The 19,824-nt window shown below is 38.0% G+C and overlaps 1 protein-coding gene across 3 annotated transcripts in view; it reads left to right on the top strand.

The window, feature by feature from the left end:
• ATP8A1 (ATPase phospholipid transporting 8A1) overlaps positions 1-19,824 on the top strand; it is a 234,655-nt gene that overhangs the window by 50,549 nt on the left and 164,282 nt on the right. For all 3 annotated transcript variants that reach the window (XM_063136399.1, XM_063136398.1, XM_063136400.1), the window contains 15 exons: positions 1,731-1,842; positions 2,500-2,665; positions 3,846-3,973; positions 7,317-7,394; positions 9,188-9,276; positions 11,007-11,051; positions 11,664-11,736; positions 12,759-12,864; positions 13,648-13,730; positions 13,839-13,888; positions 14,600-14,669; positions 15,495-15,579; positions 17,318-17,457; positions 18,263-18,401; positions 19,158-19,222. In XM_063136399.1, the coding sequence (XP_062992469.1) occupies positions 1,731-1,842; positions 2,500-2,665; positions 3,846-3,973; positions 7,317-7,394; positions 9,188-9,276; positions 11,007-11,051; positions 11,664-11,736; positions 12,759-12,864; positions 13,648-13,730; positions 13,839-13,888; positions 14,600-14,669; positions 15,495-15,579; positions 17,318-17,457; positions 18,263-18,401; positions 19,158-19,222 (1,429 nt within the window). The remainder of the gene's footprint in view (positions 1-1,730; positions 1,843-2,499; positions 2,666-3,845; positions 3,974-7,316; positions 7,395-9,187; positions 9,277-11,006; positions 11,052-11,663; positions 11,737-12,758; positions 12,865-13,647; positions 13,731-13,838; positions 13,889-14,599; positions 14,670-15,494; positions 15,580-17,317; positions 17,458-18,262; positions 18,402-19,157; positions 19,223-19,824) is intronic.

Genomic DNA, 19,824 nt, shown 5'->3' with positions numbered 1-19,824 from the left:
CATTTTCTTTTTAAACCCTTCTCTCTGAGGGGTGGAGAAATATATGTGACTACTTTTTCATACTGGCAAAAAGAATGCATTGCCCTTGCTTATTCTTCCTCTGGCCTCCAGATTCCTGAAAGCATCCTGGCTCACTCAGTCCAAAGGGTAGGAACCTTTGCAGCCTTCTGGGAAAGCCCCTCCCCCAACGGAAGGAATCTATCGAACTGCTATGTGTACATCTGCCCACACCTTTATGAAGCATTAAAACAGTGATATCTCTGTATCTGACAAGAAACATTTGGTTGTAGGGTACTTTTGTGTGTTGTTAAATGCTAGGGTTCTTGATTCTGCTGGGCATGAGGAGATCTTCTCTCCCTAGAATGTACTGGTTTCTATTTTATTTTATTTTTACATCCTACCTAGCAGTGTCCACCACCTACAAGGGAAGAAATGGAAGTTTCTTTCTGGGAAACCTCTGTTCTGCTCATGTATAGGAAGATAAATGGGAAATAGCTTTTTCAGTCCTGTCTTTCTCTGAGGACGGCACCCAAGCCATCAAGGAACATAATCCTATCCATGGGAAAAACACAAGTTCACCAATTTGAACTTATCTATCAGTATGACATGGAAGGAGCATTTATACTGTGATCTTTAACGTATAAGCTCCAAAGGACTAACAGCTTAGATACAAAACAATTTAAGATTTTTAAGGGTGCACATTACTTTATGATAAGTTGTAGTGTATAGACAGCAGCATAATACACATAAACCTAGCAAATAAAAGATACTGCTTCATAATGCAATTGAATTAATCAAGGTGTCAGTATTGATCACTTGTTAGATGGGCAAGGGAGCGGAAGAAAGTTCCTGAATGGGATTCAGTGCTAGCACAATTAAAACATTACCATTTTGTTAGCCACTTAAAAAGCCTTGTTTTAGCCCTACACTTCCCACATTTTTTTAATTAGCACATTTTCTTACCATCAGCTAAGATTGCTGTGAAATAGGTTTCTTTGGTGCTGAAAACTCTGAATTCAAAGGGATTGTTTAGTGTGTTGAGACGCAGATTCCCATCTTTATCTGTTCTCAGTCTTTTGAGCAGCTATTTGTCCTTTGCTATACCTCTCTTGGCAGTCATTTTGTGACTTTTCCCAGTATAGTTTATCAAATTGCCAAACGTGCACACGGGCCAAAAAGGTTGCCAACCCCCACATTATCCAGCGCATGTCTAATAGGAATAAAGAAATATTGGTACAAGATAATGATTTGGAATTCTGTAACTTATTTTGATAACATTGTCAAACAGGATATTTACAGTAGATCAGGTGCAAAGAAGAGAAATTAGAATGAAAGGATTGTAGGAGTTGAACAGTTTCAATTAGAAATAAAGAGAGCTTAGTTTTTAAAAATGGAACTTGAGCAGGGATGTTATAGCACCACCCCACCTTACGATAGAGATTAGACTATATTGTCCATTGGCCTTGGCTTCAAACACCTTATGAAAGTTGCATTTGGTATAAAGATGGCCTAAACATTCTCCCAAACAAATCACTTCTTCAAACCCATGGATGCACTGTCTGGAAAGGGAATATATAGTTTCTTTCTATTATTTCCCATGTTTGCACTCTGGTACTATAAAATGAGAAATAGGTCAGAAACCAAGACAAAATAAATATTTATTAGTTTTACTCCAAATGGGTATTTTACTCTAAACTCACCTTAACTCACTTTCGTTTTATTCTTTTTAGCACAGTTCCACTGGGACCTGATCAAATTCTTTTGCGTGGAGCTCAACTAAGAAATACACAATGGGTTCATGGGATAGTTGTTTATACAGGACACGATACAAAACTCATGCAGGTTTGTCCTATAATTATGAATAATCTTTCATTTTTGCTTGGATATTGTAGTTCATGGGTACTAATAGCACATGAAGCCATAGTTTATGACATAGGAGCAGGAGGACACATGAGCTTGGTTGTATTTTATTTTATTTATTTATTGCATTTCTATACCGCCCAATAGCTGAAGCTATTGTAGAACAGGATCAGGGCTAATCACTGCATCCCTTTCGAGCCCAATGCTGTTGTCTGTTCAGTAGACTTAGAGGCAAACCCAAGACAAATCACCGGGCTGTATATATACAAGAGTCATGCTACCAACTACTTTAGACTTGATTGAGGGCACACTTGCTAAAATGGTTGGGCCATCCCTGTTATTAAGTACAAAAATTGCATCATTTGAAATATGTCAAGAGATTTTACTTTCAATTGTAAACCCAAATTCTTTTAAGCATGCCGTAGTAAAATATGTTATTTTTTTTATTATAGTATACCTTCATTAGAATGTATGAAATGGGCAAATTGTTGTATTGTTTTTCTAACACTTGTGGGGAAGGCTACATATGCAATTGTCTTTGAAAATAAATGAAATAGGAAAATGTAGTTGGAAAGCACAACATTAAAATCACATGTCCATGTTTTTCTTATTTGAAAATTCTCTTCATTTCATCCACAGAACTCAACAAGCCCACCTCTTAAACTATCTAATGTGGAAAGAATTACAAATATCCAAATTCTGTTTTTGTTCTGCATACTTATTGCTATATCTTTGATTTGTTCCATTGGTTCAGTTATATGGAATCAAAAACATGAGGAGAAGGACTGGTATATCAATCTAAACTGTAAGCACCAAAATATTTGTTGTCAGTGATGTATGTATTACATCTTTGAATTAGTAACTCATTAAAGTACAGTGCTTTTGTTCATATTGACTAAAGATCTTAAACATTTTTGTTTTAACTATTGGCAACTTAAGGTATTGTTTTATATGCTTGCAGTAATATATAAAAGTTCACTGAAGAACAGATTTTTCCAGGGGCAAACTAGATGATATGTGAATTGTGTTATTGCATTTCATGTACCTGTTCTTTGTGGAAAGAGCTTAAATTGCAGCAGGGTTTGTGTGTGATCAGGAGCAAGACCACCTGCACCATGATACCCTCTTCCCCATCTGCTATTTGCCATTGGAGGCAAGCTGCAATTGATGCCATTAGCAGTTTCTCAGAGCAAATAGCAGGATTTTTGTCAGGACAATGGTGCAAGGAGAAATTTGTTTCAACTTTAATTTAAAATCGTTTAAAGTAAGCTTTTAGAATGCTACCCAACACAGCACCTGCAGGTGCCATGGATCCCACAGGGACTTCCAACATCACGTAGGAAGCGCTCTACTCCCTGCCCCTATAACAGGAAAATGTTAGGGTGCCAGGTTCTCCTTCCTTTTCCTTAACCTGCCACTGATCAGCTGTTCAGCAGGCAGGAAGGGAAGGGAAGAATTGCTTCATGTTTGTTCTCTCTCTATCTTTTCACTCCAGCCTCTAGCCTTGCTATTTCTCTCCAATCAAACCCTTTCATTCCCATTTCTCTCCTTTCCCCATCCCTAGCCTTCTTCTTTCTCTCCCTTCCCCATCCCTAGCCTTCTTCTTTCTCTCCCTTCCTATCCCCTAGCCTTGCTCTTTCTTTCCCACATACCTCTTTATCTTGCTGTTTCTCACCCCTCCTAGACTCTAGCTTTGCTCTTTCTCCCCTCTTCCCTTTTGCCTTGCTAATTCCCCAGCCTCTAGCCTCACTATTTCTCTCTCCCACACCTCTTTTGACTATTCAGGCCCCCAAGGCAGCCATTATATGACTAGCCACATCCTCCATGGGAGCCAGTTTGTGATGGTGTCTCCAGCACTTTCTCAAATTTCCAGATATGCCTTTGGGTCCAAAAATGTTGGGACTCCTGTGTTAGATAATCTTATGGAAGCATTGCTCTTTATTTGCACTGTTCTTATTTCACACTTTTTTCTTTCTTTTTAACAGATGGTGGAGCTAATAATTTTGGACTGAATTTCCTGACCTTTATAATTCTCTTCAATAATCTCATTCCAATCAGCTTGTTAGTTACACTAGAAGTGGTTAAATTTATTCAAGCATATTTCATAAATTGGGTAAATAGGAACATTAATGTACTATTTGCAGACCTTTTAATGAGCAATTTCAAGAATAAATGCAAATATACAATATTAATTCTTTGGTTTGAAAAACTGTCTTATTAAGGTAATACAGATTTAATTGCAAGATGAAATATAGTTTCATATAGTTTTTTTGGGTATCATTACATAAACTTTCAATTGTATAGATTGATGACATTCCTTACAACCCAACCTTATGAGCCATTGTGCTAAGGTAGCTACAAGATCTTGATTGGTCCTAGTACCACCTGAAGGCACAATCCATTTCTTTATAACAGTCTGGAATCTAAGCCTAGTTTATGTATATTGTGCAAAGGAACAGTGTCTGCTCCAGTACTTTTATAAATTCCTATGGGCTTTTTGACCCATAGAACCTTAGGAAATCAGCACTACTGTAACAGGATTCAAACCACCGTTCTAAATGCATATGCTGAGAAAGTGGAACTGCACCTGCTGGCCCTGCACCCAACATCTTGTCTTCTAGCCTGGCCCCCAACATTCCTATATTGCGTAAACTATTGACAAAGGCAGATCTTATACATACAATAGCTGTATGCAAGAACCACCCCCTCCCCCTGCTAATGTTCTGTTCAACATACAAAGGTTGGGAGCAAAGCTGGGAGTTTGATGATGTGAAAGAGAAGGCCAACAGGTTCAGCTTTACATCTTGGTTATACACATGGGGTGAGAGGACATTTTATGAATAGCCCTTATGTTTGAGTTGTTGTTGTTGTTATTATTATTATTAATAATAATAATAATAATAATGTTATTATATAAATTATTATTATTATTATTATAAATAATAATTTAAAATAAATAATAAGGGGTGTAGGAACCTGCCTGAATATATTTATTTATTTGTATTTATACCCCAGCCTTCATAAAATTCAAAGGTGGGTAACAACAATATTTAAACAATAAAATACAATAAATAACTATATAATAAAATCAATAAAACAATAAGTGAGAATTGATTACTGCAGCAACTAACCACTTATAAATGCCCAGGAGGAAAAATAGGTCTTAGCCTGCTACTGACATGTCAATAAAGCTGGCACCAGATGTACCTCATCAGGGAGTGCATTCTAAAATCAGGGTACAACCGAGAGAAGGGCCTATCTCGTGTCACCACCTGATGTACTTTCCCTAATGATGGGACAACGGGACAAACTTCCCCCAGAGCTATGAATAAAGGCAGGCTGTTCCAGGAGGAAGCATTTCTTCAGATATCTGGGTCCCAAGTCGTTTAGGGCTTTAAATCAATACCAGTGGCTTGAATTTGGCCTGGAAGCAGATAGGCAACCACTGCAGTTCTTTCAGGATCGGTATTATATACTCCTTGTCAGCAGTCCCTATCAGCATTCTGGCAGTTGTATTTTGCACCAGTTGTAATTTCCAGATCATTTTCAATTGGATCCCCATGTAAAATGCATTACAATAATCCAAATGAGAAGTTAGTAGGTATGGGTCACAGTGGCTAAGTTATCTCTGTCTAGGAATGGTCGCAGCTGGCACATCAGCTGAAACTGGGCATATTGGATTGAGGGGTACTGCCATACTACACACCTGCTCTTTCAGGGGGAGTGCAACTTCATCCAGAATAGGCTGCCTACCCAATTCCTGGACTCAAGAATTGCCCACTCACGATATCTCTGTCCTGTCAGGATTCAGTCATAGGTTTATTGGTTCTTATCCAACCTATTATGCCTCCACACACCAATCCAGCACATATACATCATCTACTAACTTAGATGAAAAAGAGAAATAGAGCTGGGGTGTCATCAGAATACTGCTGCTACCACTCCTCAAATCCCCTGGTGACCTCTCCCAGCAGCTTCATATAGAAGTTAAAGAATGTGGGGAACATAATGGATCCTTATGGGACACCATAACACAATTGCCATGTAGTCAAGCGGAGATCCCCCAATGCCACTTTCTGGAAATGATCCTGCAGGTAGGCGTGGAACCACTATTTCACTGTGCCCCTAGTCCCTATCCCATAAAGCTGACAAAGCAAGTTATTATGTTCAATGATATCAAAAACCTCTGAACAGCCCAGGAGAATCAACAGGGACAAATTCTCCCCTCTCCAAGAAAAGGTCATCCACGAGGGTGACCAAGATCATTTCAGTGCCAAATCTCGGCCTGAAGCCAGGCTGAATTGGGTCGTTAGTCTGCTTTCTCCAACTGCTCCTGGAGCTGCCTGGCCACCAACTTCTCAAGAACCTTGCCCCAAAAGAGGATTTTTGCAATTGGGCAGTAGTTCTAGGGAGGGCTTATTTTAGGAGTGGAAGTTCTTTCAAGGCTATTATCTCCACCTCCTCCGTCAAAAAGGCATTTACTACTGCTTGGATACACACACCGCTAGATATCGCAAGCCATGAAGGACAAGGGCCAAATATACTCATGGTTGGCTGGACCTTTCCAAGGACCTTGTCCACGGAAGGCTGCGAGAACCATAAAATCTGACTAAACGCTGTTCTGGACATCTCTATTGGATCAGCAATGTCAAGTTCCATGTGTGGTTATTCCCTCACATTATCTTCTAAATTTATCAGAGCAGTTGCCCTAAGGCTGTCCTATTTCAACCACTTGATCTGATCTTATTAACTCTTTCACCAGCTGGAATACCTCTGCTATACAGCTACCTGAAGACTCAATGATTGCAACAAAACTAGAGTTCTTTCCTGTCATCACGTTAGGCGCAATAATGTACTCTCATCAGTGTTTGTCCCAAGACTTGTGCCCCTTGCATTCATGCCATCCTGGTTGCTTTATTGCCCATAGCTGTCCTGAATACCAGAGAGTTCTCCATCTCACCATTCCTCAATGAGACTAGAGCCTCATCAAAAGCACCAGCAAGAAATTCCCCCAAGTTAGTATAACACTATGTAGTACACAATATAATATGGCTTGGATCCAAAGAGGCATGCAACTAGTTTCACATTCCAAGGGAGTTTTGGATTTGCGTTTCTTGAACAACACCCACCCACCATCTATAAGCTTTTTAAACTGAAGGGAGTTTCAAAAGTTCTTAACGTGACAAGGAGGGTATCATTCAAAGGAAATAATTAAAGATCTAGTCTAGGATTGAAAGAGTTATTTCAAATGCATTCAGGGGCTTGAGCAGGTCCAGTGGCCTTTTTTTTTTTTTTTTTTTGCAAAGTGCACGTATGATTTTGATTAGAGCATCTATATAAAAGTAAGTTTTATAAACAATGATGGACATTACTTTCATGGAATATGCATAAAAGTGGGATGAAACTTTTAAGAATGGGTCACCAACTTTTTAAAAGCTGTCTTTTTCTTTTGTTAGGATATTGACATGCATTATGAACCTACAGACACTGGTGCCATGGCTCGCACATCTAATCTCAATGAAGAACTTGGCCAGGTAGGTTGTTTTTCCTAATTTGATGCTTGGGGCCCTCTGGAGGGTATTTTTAAAGCAATTACCTTGGCAAAGCTTTCCACCTCTATATGCCACTATAGGACTGATAAATATGCTTCTTCAGATGTGTCCTTTAGACATTGGGTGTTTCAGAGCGTATTGTAACCTTCTCTTTCCCACCCTGTTCTTGGGATGCTACATGCTACTATTGGACATTCCATTCCTGTCGGCTCCACCTTCCGCTGACCGAGAATGGAACGCTGGACTTACTATGAAGTGTTTTCTGGTCAGTGAAGGGTGGACCTGACAGTCCCTTCCTTGGCTCACATTTTTCTGGTTTTGTTATATCTGAGTGGGTAGAGATCAGCGTATCGCATTTGTGCCCTACTAGGGAGATAAGGTATCCTATGATTCAATTCTTCCCTTTCTCTTCTATCTGTTTGGCCCAGTTTTTCTGAGCAGGTCGCATTTACGTTGAGGTATGACTAGAGTGGCTTTATCTGTTCACAGTTATTCTAATGTAAGTTTTTAACAGACACATGAGTTTTAAGTTCTCCGACTGAGGGGTGTATGTCTCCTCTTACAGTGCCAAATGTACCAATCTTTTAGCCCTACCTTCTTATGGATGAAGGGAGTTAACTCATTTCTGCCAGGTCCAGTCTTAGCTGACAAGAAGGACAATTCATGGTAACTCCCAACGTTCCATTCTCCCTTCCTTCTGTATCAGTTCAAAGACAGGCTTGGTCTTCCACCTTGGCCACACCAGAGAATTTCCAAGATTGCCCTAGAAGCCGCCCCTGCCCCAAAAAGGAATCCCAAGTAGACACCTTTCTAATTTTTTACAGTATCAATAGAAAAATCGATAAAACTGAACAAATTGCACGTCGAAACCTTGCAGTCCAATCTGTATACTTCAGAAGGGCATTTATTGACTTTCCAGAGGTCTAGGTATCGGGATACCACCGATACCTAACATTCAGCTATGGAGCCCAGAAGTATCAGCTTCATGCCCTTCCCTTCAGCCTGTTATCAGTTCCCAAGGTCTTCACCAAAATCCTGATAGCCAGCTACAGCCTCCTCTGGACAGGAATAGCTTGGCCACAGTGCTATGAACATTAGTAACTTCAAGACTTGGTTACTGCAATGCGCTCTATGTGGGACTGCCCTTAAGGCTGCTCTGGAAGCTGGAGCTAGTGCAGAACGCAGCAGATCGGCTGCTGTCTGGAGCTGCCTCTTCTCAGCATATAACTCCTTTACTGAGGGGATTGCACTGGCTACCTGTTGGCTACCAGGCCAGGTTTAAGGTTTTGGTACTAGTGTACAAAGCCCTAAACAACTTGGGGCCAGGATACCTGAGAGAGCACTTTCTCCGTTACCAACGTGCCCAATCACTGAGGTCATTGGAGGGCATGCTCTTGGTGATTTCACATGGAGCTATGGCCTGATTGGAATCCACCAGGAGAAGAGCCTTTAGTGTAGTGGCCCCTTCTCTGTGAAAGTCCCTGCCACTGGAGGTCAGGCAGGGCCAACACTAGGCTGCTTCCAGCGCCTCCTGAAAACAACTCTGTTTTGAGAAGCCTCTTCAACTGACTAGCCACTGTTTTTCGGGTTCCTTTGTTTTTAAATTGAACAATTTTAGTTTGCTTTTAAATCTTCTTTCTTTTACTATTTTTACCTATGTTCACTCTGGAACCTGTGTTAGGTAACATATAATACTTTTATCTGTGCAAATATCTTGATATAATATTAAGGTATACTTAATGAAAAGAAGTTAATGAGCTTTAACATTTGTTTAGGTCAAATACATATTTTCTGACAAAACTGGCACCCTGACATGCAATGTAATGCAATTTAAGAAGTGTACTATTGCAGGAATAGCCTATGGGTAAGTTTTTCTTTAAATAATTATTCAGCTACTCTTTCCTATTTTGTCTGGTGAAAAGAGTTTTTATTGTACATTTAGGACTTCAATAAAGTCAGGTTTTAACTATTAAATTGCTTTGGAATTCTCTTTAGCAATTAAAACCTACTTCAGTTAAAAGGTGCAAAACTTATGATGTAGGAGTTCATTGAGACTTACTCAGAAGTATGTGCCTATTGGATTGCAGCCTAAATGTACTAGTTTGGAAAATGAAAATTATAAAAGTGTCTTTTAATTTTAAGAGATGATCCTTAATATGAAATTGTTTTGAGTAAATGTAATCAAAACCCATTACAGTTGAACTGCTAAAATGAATTGCTATTTGTTGTTAATTTTCTATGGAACAGATAACTTAAAACTAACAGCGATTAAACAATGTGGGAAACCTTGTTTGTCTATTTTTATCATAAATCTCTTAGGAAAAGCAGTATAAAAATATTGCAAATAAAATGAGTAACTTCACAACACACCTGCAAGACTTCCATACAGGAAAATGGTCACAAACTGATGCCAGTGGGTAGGAAGGGAGTTGTATCACTGGTCATAATTTGCATCTAAAGATATCACCCAAACTCATATTTTGGGGCTTGGAAATGCAAGTATCGGAAGCTCATAATGCTTGCCTTAAATATGAGGCAAATGTTAAAACCCTGTATTCTTTTTCAGATTGGATTTTAATCTGAGCCAGAAAAGAATCCCACCCACAGCCGTTCCCCAAGCCCCCTGCCTCCAACTCACCCATGCACCCACCAGTCCTCCAACACCCTTCCACTTTGAATACTTTGTTGCTTCTGGTGCTTTGGTAGCAACAAGAGGGAGGAAAAAAGAGAGAGAGGCCCCTCTCCCCTCTGGCAGCTGTTTTGCAAGTAACTCCTGAAAGGAGCTTAGCACAACATGTAGTACCTGGAGGAAAGGGCCTGAGATCCTTGCAACAAAAGAGTAGCAAATGCACATTCATTGCATAATTAAATTATTTCTACATAAGTCCTGAGAGAGAGAGAGAGAAAAAACAAACACACACAAGGATGCCATAGCTCATCTGTGATATAAACTCCATTAGTTCAGTCTCTATGAGCATGTCTAGATGATGGCTTATCCCGGGGATGGCTTATCCCATGACACACGGGATCCCAGGGGCAGGGAGGGGTGATTCCTCCATTTCTGTGGGATAACTGGGACGGCTTTTAGCCTGATTTTCCCCTCGGCCTCAGGATTGTCCTGAGATCACAGGAGGTGTGGGCAGCTGTCCCGTTTTCGTCCTGGCTCCTTGCAAGTAAACACGAGGAGCCGGGAACTGGGCATGGGGCATGGAGCTCTTTTTTTTTTTTTTTTTACACACACATTTGCGCTGGAGCGCAGGTGCGCTCTAGGTCCTTTATTTATTTTTAAATGGCGGGCGCGATGTCCTCCTTCTTCCCTGGACGTCGCGTGCCGCATGTGGACTGAGGGGGAGGATCTAGTGGTCAGCATATCGTGAGATCCTCCCCTCCCCTGGTGTAGACATTCCCTACATCTACTGAATCAGTTTGCTCTCAATAGACTGCCAGTGCTGCATATATCAATTCTTCATTTTTTATTCTGTGATCATTATATTTAATTTCTTTACACTAAATTCTCCTTTATGTGTCTCACTAACTTGAAGCCTTTCTCAGCTACATTCCTGTATTTCTCTACCTCCTTTGCTTTTCATACAGCCATTCTCCCGAATCAGAGGATTATGGCTATTCTACAGATGATTGGTAAGCACTAATCTTCTTTCAGTGTTTCTTGTTTTTTGTTTTTAAACTCATATTATGTATTATTATCATTAACTATGGAAGAACTTTTAAAATTACATAGAGAAGTTGATATATAGTGTTTACAAGTTGACCTAGCTCCTCACTGTGAAAGACAGCAAACTCCAAATGCAGTGTTAAAGTTTGATTGTTAGTAGCACAGGTGTTTTTCTGTTGAAAGGAGGGGAGGCTCTTACGTGTTCTCAGAGGCTAATTTGTGATGGTTAATTGATACATGGAAGTCATGCTTTGATTTTGTAATCATAAAATAAATAATATTTAACTAGCCATTGGTTGCAAATTGTCATTGGTTTTATTATATCTATTTGTTTTATATCAAGTTTCTATCCTGAACCCATTTATGTGCATTTTATTGTGTGGAAGATAGTTGAATGTGTATAATAAATAAGTGCTCAAATGAAGAATAATTAAAATTGCCTTCATAAATACGGATTGCACTTCTGTATAAGTTCTAAAATGAAATAATTAGAAGCTGTGTCTGCTCTATAGTGTGCAGCCTACGAGATCTGTTGTTATAGATAAATTTAATATTTGTTACGTTTTTTTTTCTTTTAGGCAGAGTTCTCAAGACAGAGAAGAAAAAATATTTAGTGATCCATCATTACTGGAAAACCTCCAAAACAAACATGTAAGATACAGAAAAATATGTTATTGTTATGGAAAGAAGAAAAGGAGATTTTATTCAAACAAAAGGAACAAATCACATACAGAAAAATAATTTATATCCCAATTCTCACCATATGTATGTGGAATAAATCTCCATTAATTTAAATAAAATGTACTTTCGCATAAGGGCCTAAGTAAAAATTTCAGGAAGACACATGTAATAAAACTCTGACAGCCACTTTTGTTGCAGGAGAATGTGATTTTGGAGCAGCTGCTCCACCCCTGCCCCTGCAAACATGTATCTGGTATACTGCAGTGGGAGCAGTAGCTGCAAAGCAGAGTTTCAGTGTAAAACTGGTATGAAGGGAAAAGATTAAGCACCATATTCAATGGACATTTCTTGACTCTAAATTTCCATGAAGGGGAAATACATTCACACAGAAAATAAGCTGCATGTTCTCCTCTTCATAGAAAAGAACAAAGAAGCCTATCGTTACATAGACCTCCATCTATTCATCAGAGCCCTTGGAGCATGAGCAAAATGTGCACTTTCATTTATTGTATTTCATATCAGGGTATCAGTCTTGGAAACCCTTATTATTGAATAGTAGTAGAAGTTTTGCTGCCTCCATGTTACAATATACTGTGAAATTGGATAAATGCCCTTGGCTGTATTATTGCAAGGGTTTATTCTTATTCTTATTATTCCAGTGGGAATTCCTTAACTATAACCTAAACCTTTCTTTGGATTATCAGTCTCCTATTCTATCTTGGCTCCTCAGGTCTTTGAATTGCAGAACCACATGCACTGAGGTGGCACAGGCCATTTCATGGGCTGCTAGTACCATAAGTGATGTTCTAGGGTTGGCTAAATATAAAATCCACTGTGTGTCTAATAAAATATAATATTTTAATATACTCTTACATTTATAGCTGTCTTTTCACCAATTAATATGTACTTAAAACATTTAATTTTGGAATGAAGATAATTCATTCTATTATTATTATTATTATTATTATTATTATTATTATTATTATTATTAGCCAACTGCACCCATAATTTGTGAATTCCTAACAATGATGGCAGTGTGCCATACAGCAGTTCCAGAAAGAGAGGATGATAAGATAATTTATCAAGCTGCATCTCCAGGTAAGACCTTTATCATTATTATTTAAAATTATTTATTATTAAAATATTATATTTCTGTTGAGCAGACTGACTGACATGGCTCACATGACATGACAGCCCACCGTGGCTTGATTTACTTATGGGACTGTTGAGTTGTGGCAGGTGCCCACGAGCATCATTTTTGCATGCTGTGGCCTGCCGTAACTTATCATATCATGTGAACTCAGGCAGCAGTAGTATTAAGGGTTAGACAATCCTCAAATAACCCATGTTTTGAAGGGTTTTTTAAAAGTGCCACAAATATAAAATGTTATTAAGTTTTGAGTAAGAACAAGGTCTAGGTTTGGAAGGGAGAAAGAAAGAAAGAAAGAAAGAAAGAAAGAAAGAAAGAAAGAAAGAAACTTGGATTGATCATAGTGCAACTATTGTAAATACCTGACAGTATTATTAAGAGAAAAGGGAAACCTGAGTAATGGAAGTAGGAAAAGACTACAAAAGATTAATACGAACGTTAATTACTTGCACAATTTTTGAGGAAAGACAAAAGAAGCAGTTGGAAAATGTGGGAGAGTTACAAGTGGAAGACAATATTGGGACATCCCACCTCAGCCCCAGTAAAATTTCATGAATGAAGCAGGTGATTGCATGATAAAAACCTCATCTGGAAGTTACCTTGAATTTTGCAAATTTGCTGCTTCCTATTACCTCAAGAGAGTATATAAAAATAATGAGAATGAAAATTCTAGGTTTCAGCATTTTAGTCTTATCAGTTTGCTACTGAAATAATGGAATGGTTTGTTACAGATGAAGGAGCATTGGTTAGAGCAGCCAAACATCTTCATTTTGTTTTCACTGGAAGAACACCAGACTCTGTAATTATAGAATCTGTAAGTACATCTAAAATAGTAATGAGTTAGTTGTTGTTACTAATATACAAAATACAATTGAAAAACTTTTCAAAACAACAAATTAATCAGTATCCCATTTTTTTCTAGCTTGGACAGGAAGAAAAATATGAATTGCTAAACGTGCTAGAATTTACAAGGTAATTAAACACATGAGAATTTAATGTGAACCTTTTAAAAAGCTGTTATGTCCTTGGTAAAGGAATTTTCCTTACAAGTTAGGACAAACTAAGTTGGAAAACTATGAGCAATACATTCTATACTTGATAAATTATTGGGTTAGATCCAGAATAAAAAAGGAGGGGGGAGGCAATTTTCCTCCTACAGCCTCTCCCACATGTCACCTCCTACACTGTTCTACGGAGTCCCTCAACTATTTGGAGCAGCTTTTTAGGGCACTGGAGGGGGAAGAGTTACCATTAGAAATTTCTGCCAGCTTCCTCAACCAGGAACATCCTATGAGTGGAGATCCACTCACAGGAACTTCAGGATCAAACCCTTTTTGTTGAAGTGTGCAAATTCTAAATATTAGTAATAAAGTTTGCTTTCTCTTTAGAGAAGAATGATATACATGTTCTTTCTATCTTCCAGTACTTCCAGTACTTCTAACGTTTCATAGATGGACTATTTTGTTAACATTTTGTAAACATTGCAAAATTATTAAATTCGGGTTCATGCTTTAGAGAACATTTATTTTTTCTGAACTATTTTTTTAGAGTAAACATTCTTTCATTTCAAGATATGCTGAACCAATGTTTATGCTTCATGTTATGGAGGCTTATTTGAAAGGGCTCTTCTGTCCCACTAAGTCACTTAATACCTGTTTGAAATGGAACATATCTCTCTTTCAGTGCTAGGAAAAGAATGTCTGTGATTGTCCGCACACCTACAGGAAAATTAAGACTGTACTGCAAAGGGGCTGTAAGTTGTTATTTTTATTTAAATTTCTGTACACTAATATTTATCAGTTATAAGTTGTGGAGCAATATGGGAGAAATAGGCCAATTACTGATTACTGATTAATGTTTTCTACCATGATATTGCTTCACTGTCTACATTAAAGAAAATGTGATGTTATTTTTTCCCCTGCCACACATTCCAATGTGTGATAAAGTCAGGAAGCCTTATTGGTTGTTAAGACTTCTCTACATTTTCTATGTGGTAAAATGGTTGTTTGTATTATTAATCCATAGCAGGTGACATTTTTCTTCATGGTCTCTGTGCATCACACACATGGGCTCTGCGCCTGTGCAGAGCATCAAATTGAGAAACGTCTATAGCTGAACGCGTTTTGGTGGAAACCCTCCCCTACCGTCCCACTGGGCATGCTCTGAGGGTTCCTGCCCATTCCCTCAGGTTTTTTTCGACCACCATTGTGGTCAGACTTGTTTCAGGACTTCGCAAGTACTTACTCTTGCTGACCTTCTTTCGTCTTTTTCGGACTTTCTATATTGTGTTCAACCAGCGAATGCACTAGGGTGAGCAAAACTGCTGCAGAATTCATGTAATACCAGGCATCAAAAACTCAACTTGTCTCTCCTTCCCCACAAAATGTTCATTTGTTTATACTGAACGTTTTGTTAAAAAGCAGTATATGACTATTCTAAATATATAAATCAAAATTAATTACAGTACCATACTTCAAACTAGAAATGTAGTTCTTACTCTTTTGGCCAATTTCATCCTTTTACTTTTTTCAGTGTTATGCAAAAAAAAATTGCTTCTATATGTTGTATGTCATTATAGGATTCAGTAATTTATGATCGGCTGGCTGAAAATTCAAGATACAAGGAGATTACCTTGAAACATTTAGAACTATTTGCTACCGAAGGTGAGTATTATTAATTAACATACTAGTACATTGTAAATAAAATATTGACATAATAGCAATGCTCTGAATGTGTACCAGGTCATTCAGTACAGTTAGTTCAGTGTAATATAATGGTTCTTCCTTCTTCATGACAATTCATTTCAAAGGAATGCATGACTCATTATTTGATTTCTCAACATTTGATTAATTTTAACTTGATGACTACTAGTAGAAAAGCATTGTTTGAGGTAATGTGAGGGGAAATCAAAGTTCTGTCTGCATTATGTCTCTGAAGGCCCATTCACACATGCAAGTTTTAATTTGATGCAGCAGTTATCAAATGAAGAAGAGCTTGTATGAACAAGTACTAAGTCTTTGGTTTAGCTTGAAATGTAAACAAGATGCTTTGGATACATTCAGTCAGTCACTATACCTGAAACAAGCAGCTATTCTCATATAAGGAAGCTTGTGATTTTTTCTTTGGAGGGTAGCAGTTTAGTGACAGCTGCTTTTAATCATGCTTGCCAGATTATCACTTTCTTTAAAATTTACTATAATTATCTTGACCCAACACAACATTTTTCATCTCTGGAGTGTTAACCAAATTAGCACGCAATTTTTGTGTTGTTATTTTTTGTGACTAATTTTATGTTCTAGTCTGTTTTCCCTAAATAATAGTTTAATAGTAATTGTTTTGTCCTATGTTGTTTTAAACATGTCATCTTTGCTTGGTACTGTACCACTGAGATATAATATTGTTTATCCAAGTGACTGGTGAGATTGGGAGGTTATGGCAGTTCCCTGGTTCCTGATGTACCTGGTCACCTGTATACAGTTGGATTGGATTATTAGGATAAAACTGTCTTGTATTGGCACATTAGAATGAAATTTATAACATTGGCTTAATTTTGGCAGTGAATCACAAGTTCTGCTATGTGTTTTTTTAAAAAAAGAAAGGGATGTCTAGATTCATGACCGGTTCAGGCTTTACTACTTTGTGTTTTTTAGTGCCCAGCATGCATGTAATGTCTACTCATGGGTTGTTTAAACTAGGGGTAGTTGTATCTGCATGAAAGCAAGGGAGCTGGCTCCCACTTCCACCTTGCAAACAACCCAGAAATGGCTGTTCCTGTGTTATTCACCATGGCGTCTGCACCTGGCACTCTGGGTTGTTGAGGGAGAAACAACCCAGAGTTTTAACCAATGGCTTGTTGTTGGGTTAAAACTATAGGTTCTTTCTCTCTCCATAATTCAGAGTGCCAGGTTTAGACATCACAGCATTCCTTGGTTATTTCGCAAAGTGAAAACTGTTGAGCCGTCAGGAAGCGGCATGCTCGCTCCCACATATTTACAATTAACCTATGGTTTAAACAACCCATGGGAGCTGTGATCTGTGAACTAGGGCCTTAGCTAGACCTAAGGTTTATCCCGGGATTGTCCCGGGGTCATCCCTGTTCATGTAAATGACACACAGGATATCCCGGGAGCAGGCAGGGACGATCCCAGGATAAACCTTCGGTCTAGCTAAGGCCTTAGTCTATATATCTCGACCTCTCTGGATATCAACATGTGATAGAATGGTTGAAGCTTCCATGGACATTTTATAGATTCAGAAAGCATTTATCTGTTCAAGTTCCAAATCCTATTGCAACTCAGATGAAAAGGGATATCTTTTGTATTGAGGTGCTATATGAGTCCATAAGCAAAATGGTAAAGAACCGATACTTATCTAACACTGTATTGACATTTATTTCTTTAGGCTTAAGAACACTTTGTTTTGCTGTTGCTGAGATTACAGAAAATGACTATCAGGAGTGGCTAAATGTCTATCAAAGAGCTGCAACGTCTGTACAAAACAGAGCACTAAAACTTGAAGAGAGTTATGAATTAATTGAAAAAGTAGGTGATGGATGTTGCTTGAATATCTTATTTTCGTATCATGATTTTTTATTGAAGATATTTATTTATTACATTTTTATACCGCCCAATAGCCAAAGCTCTCTGGGCTGTTCAGAGATAATACGTAGATTCCCCCCTAAAAAATTTACTATCATACTTTGGAATTGATCAAACAGTTTTAAAAGAGAGAGGTCAACTTAGATGAAGTACTCTTACTTTATTTTGGGAAAACAAAACATGGCCAAAGTATTGATTTGAAATACACACAAAAAATCAGTTTAAAATGTTAAGCCTCATCAAATGCAGATTTGTATGCCCAGGTCCTCTGGGTGTTTGCTTTGATCTTCACCTATCCCTGAAACAATGCTGAAGCCTTCCCCAGCTTGGGCCATCCCTTCCCATATTACTTGCCTATGTCCTCAACCTCAAAAATATAACTCCTGGTCAAAGGCCCCATGACCCATGGTTATCTGAGTAACAAGAGGGAGAATGAGCTTGCTTAAGATGTGTGACTAATTCCAGGAATGATGACAAGACCAGAAAGTTTCATCTGATTTCCTCATGCTCATCCTCCTCCTTTGATACTCTCAAACACACACACACACAAAACAAGTTAGAAAAAAAATGTAATGGAGATTAGAGTTTTCCAAGTCATGTACAAGACATCCAGCTTAATTCTAAAGCACACATGGTTTCAGTGGAATATATGGAGTATACTTGTAAGTAAAAGTTTATTTAGTGTAAAGTTTGTTTGCTGAATTTGGATTAAAAAAACGGGTAATACTCTGGTATGTTCTTTTCAAAGAATCTTCAGTTACTTGGAGCTACAGCCATAGAAGATAAGTTACAAGACCAAGTGCCTGAAACAATAGAAACTCTAATGAAAGCAGATATCAAAATTTGGATCCTTACTGGAGATAAGCAAGAGACTGCTATTAACATTGGTAATGTATTAGACTTAAGTCTGTATGCAATGTTTTTATTTTAAAACTTTAAATACTTGTTAAAATTGAAACAAATGTGCATATGCTTCTTAGGAATAAGTCAGCGCTGCTGTAGATGGGGTTTTTTTTCTGACTTAGATCTACATTTCTTCCAAGTTGCCAGGAGATACAGTTGTCATATCTGAGGAAGCATCTCTTTTTGGGTACTAGCTAGGATACCAAGCTGAGATGCAGCTTCTCAGAGTCACCCTATAGGGCCATGTTAATCAGCCTACCACCCCTGTGGAGAGAAATGGCCAATGACAAGGAAGTGGTCTGGGGGGAGAAATCTGACATTAATTTTGGTTAATTCATCAAAAGGAGTTTTCCCTGACCATTCAAATGCACAGTACCAAACAAATAAATAATAGCTAAACTATTTAAACCTTGGTGCAGTGGGTAAAGCAGCTCTGGAGTTGAGAATGATGTATTAACAACTGAAAGATTTACCAATGGTAAGAACAATTTTTAAAGCTTTTAACCTTTCACAGACGTGTTGATTGTGGAAGGTTTGAGTTTAGTTTTTTTTTCTACTGTACATTTGAATGGTCATAGAAAGCTTTAGTTGAATTAACGAACTTCTTTGTAGGAGATTGCATATATCTTCAGAGTTACCAATGTATTAATTTTAGTGTCAATAGTATAATATCTCAAAATGGCTCATATTATAGTTTTGATATTCAATCATCTTAATTCTAAATCTTATTTTTCCTAAAGGCCATTCATGTAAACTCTTGAGAAAGAACATGGGGCTACTTGTTATAAATGAAGGATCTCTTGATGTAAGTATAATTTAAAATTTCTATTAATGTCTATAAACAATCATTTACAATGCATAGATCTCTGGAAAACCTTTCAGATTAACATGGATTATCTATTTGTATTCAGATTATCAAGAAACGTATAACTGAAATTTTCACATTTGGCCTGAATATGTTTTTTAAAAATTATGTATCTCACAATGTTAATGATAACTTTACAGCTGGGCTAAACCATGATGTAGTATCATTTGCATGGGATATTCTGTTCAGGAATGCTGCCAGATTGCTCCAGGCAGCTGTGCTGCCACTTTTTTAAAAAGTAAAAAGAAATATAAACAAGGCCACCTTGTATTTTAAAGGTAACACACTCTGCCTACTCCAAAACACACGCGTGCACGCGCACACACACACACGGTCTTCGAATCCTTTCCCACATCTCAAAAAATTATTCAGTCTTTGGGGGGCATTTTTCCCCTACTTCCACAAAATACAGAAAGAAGCTGGGCTGAATTGTTTGACCCAGCACTAGATATAACAGGGTGAAATACAGATGAGAAGACACTGCATTAATTTTGCAGGATAATTGTGATTCAGTTGGCTATAAAATAAAAACAAGTTGCCTA

The sequence above is a fragment of the Elgaria multicarinata genome, chromosome 10, assembly GCF_023053635.1.
Source record: "Elgaria multicarinata webbii isolate HBS135686 ecotype San Diego chromosome 10, rElgMul1.1.pri, whole genome shotgun sequence".
Lineage (NCBI taxonomy): Eukaryota > Metazoa > Chordata > Lepidosauria > Squamata > Anguidae > Elgaria > Elgaria multicarinata.
The sequence above is the reverse complement of the archived record's forward strand: the minus strand, read 5'-3'. Positions and strand labels throughout refer to the sequence as shown.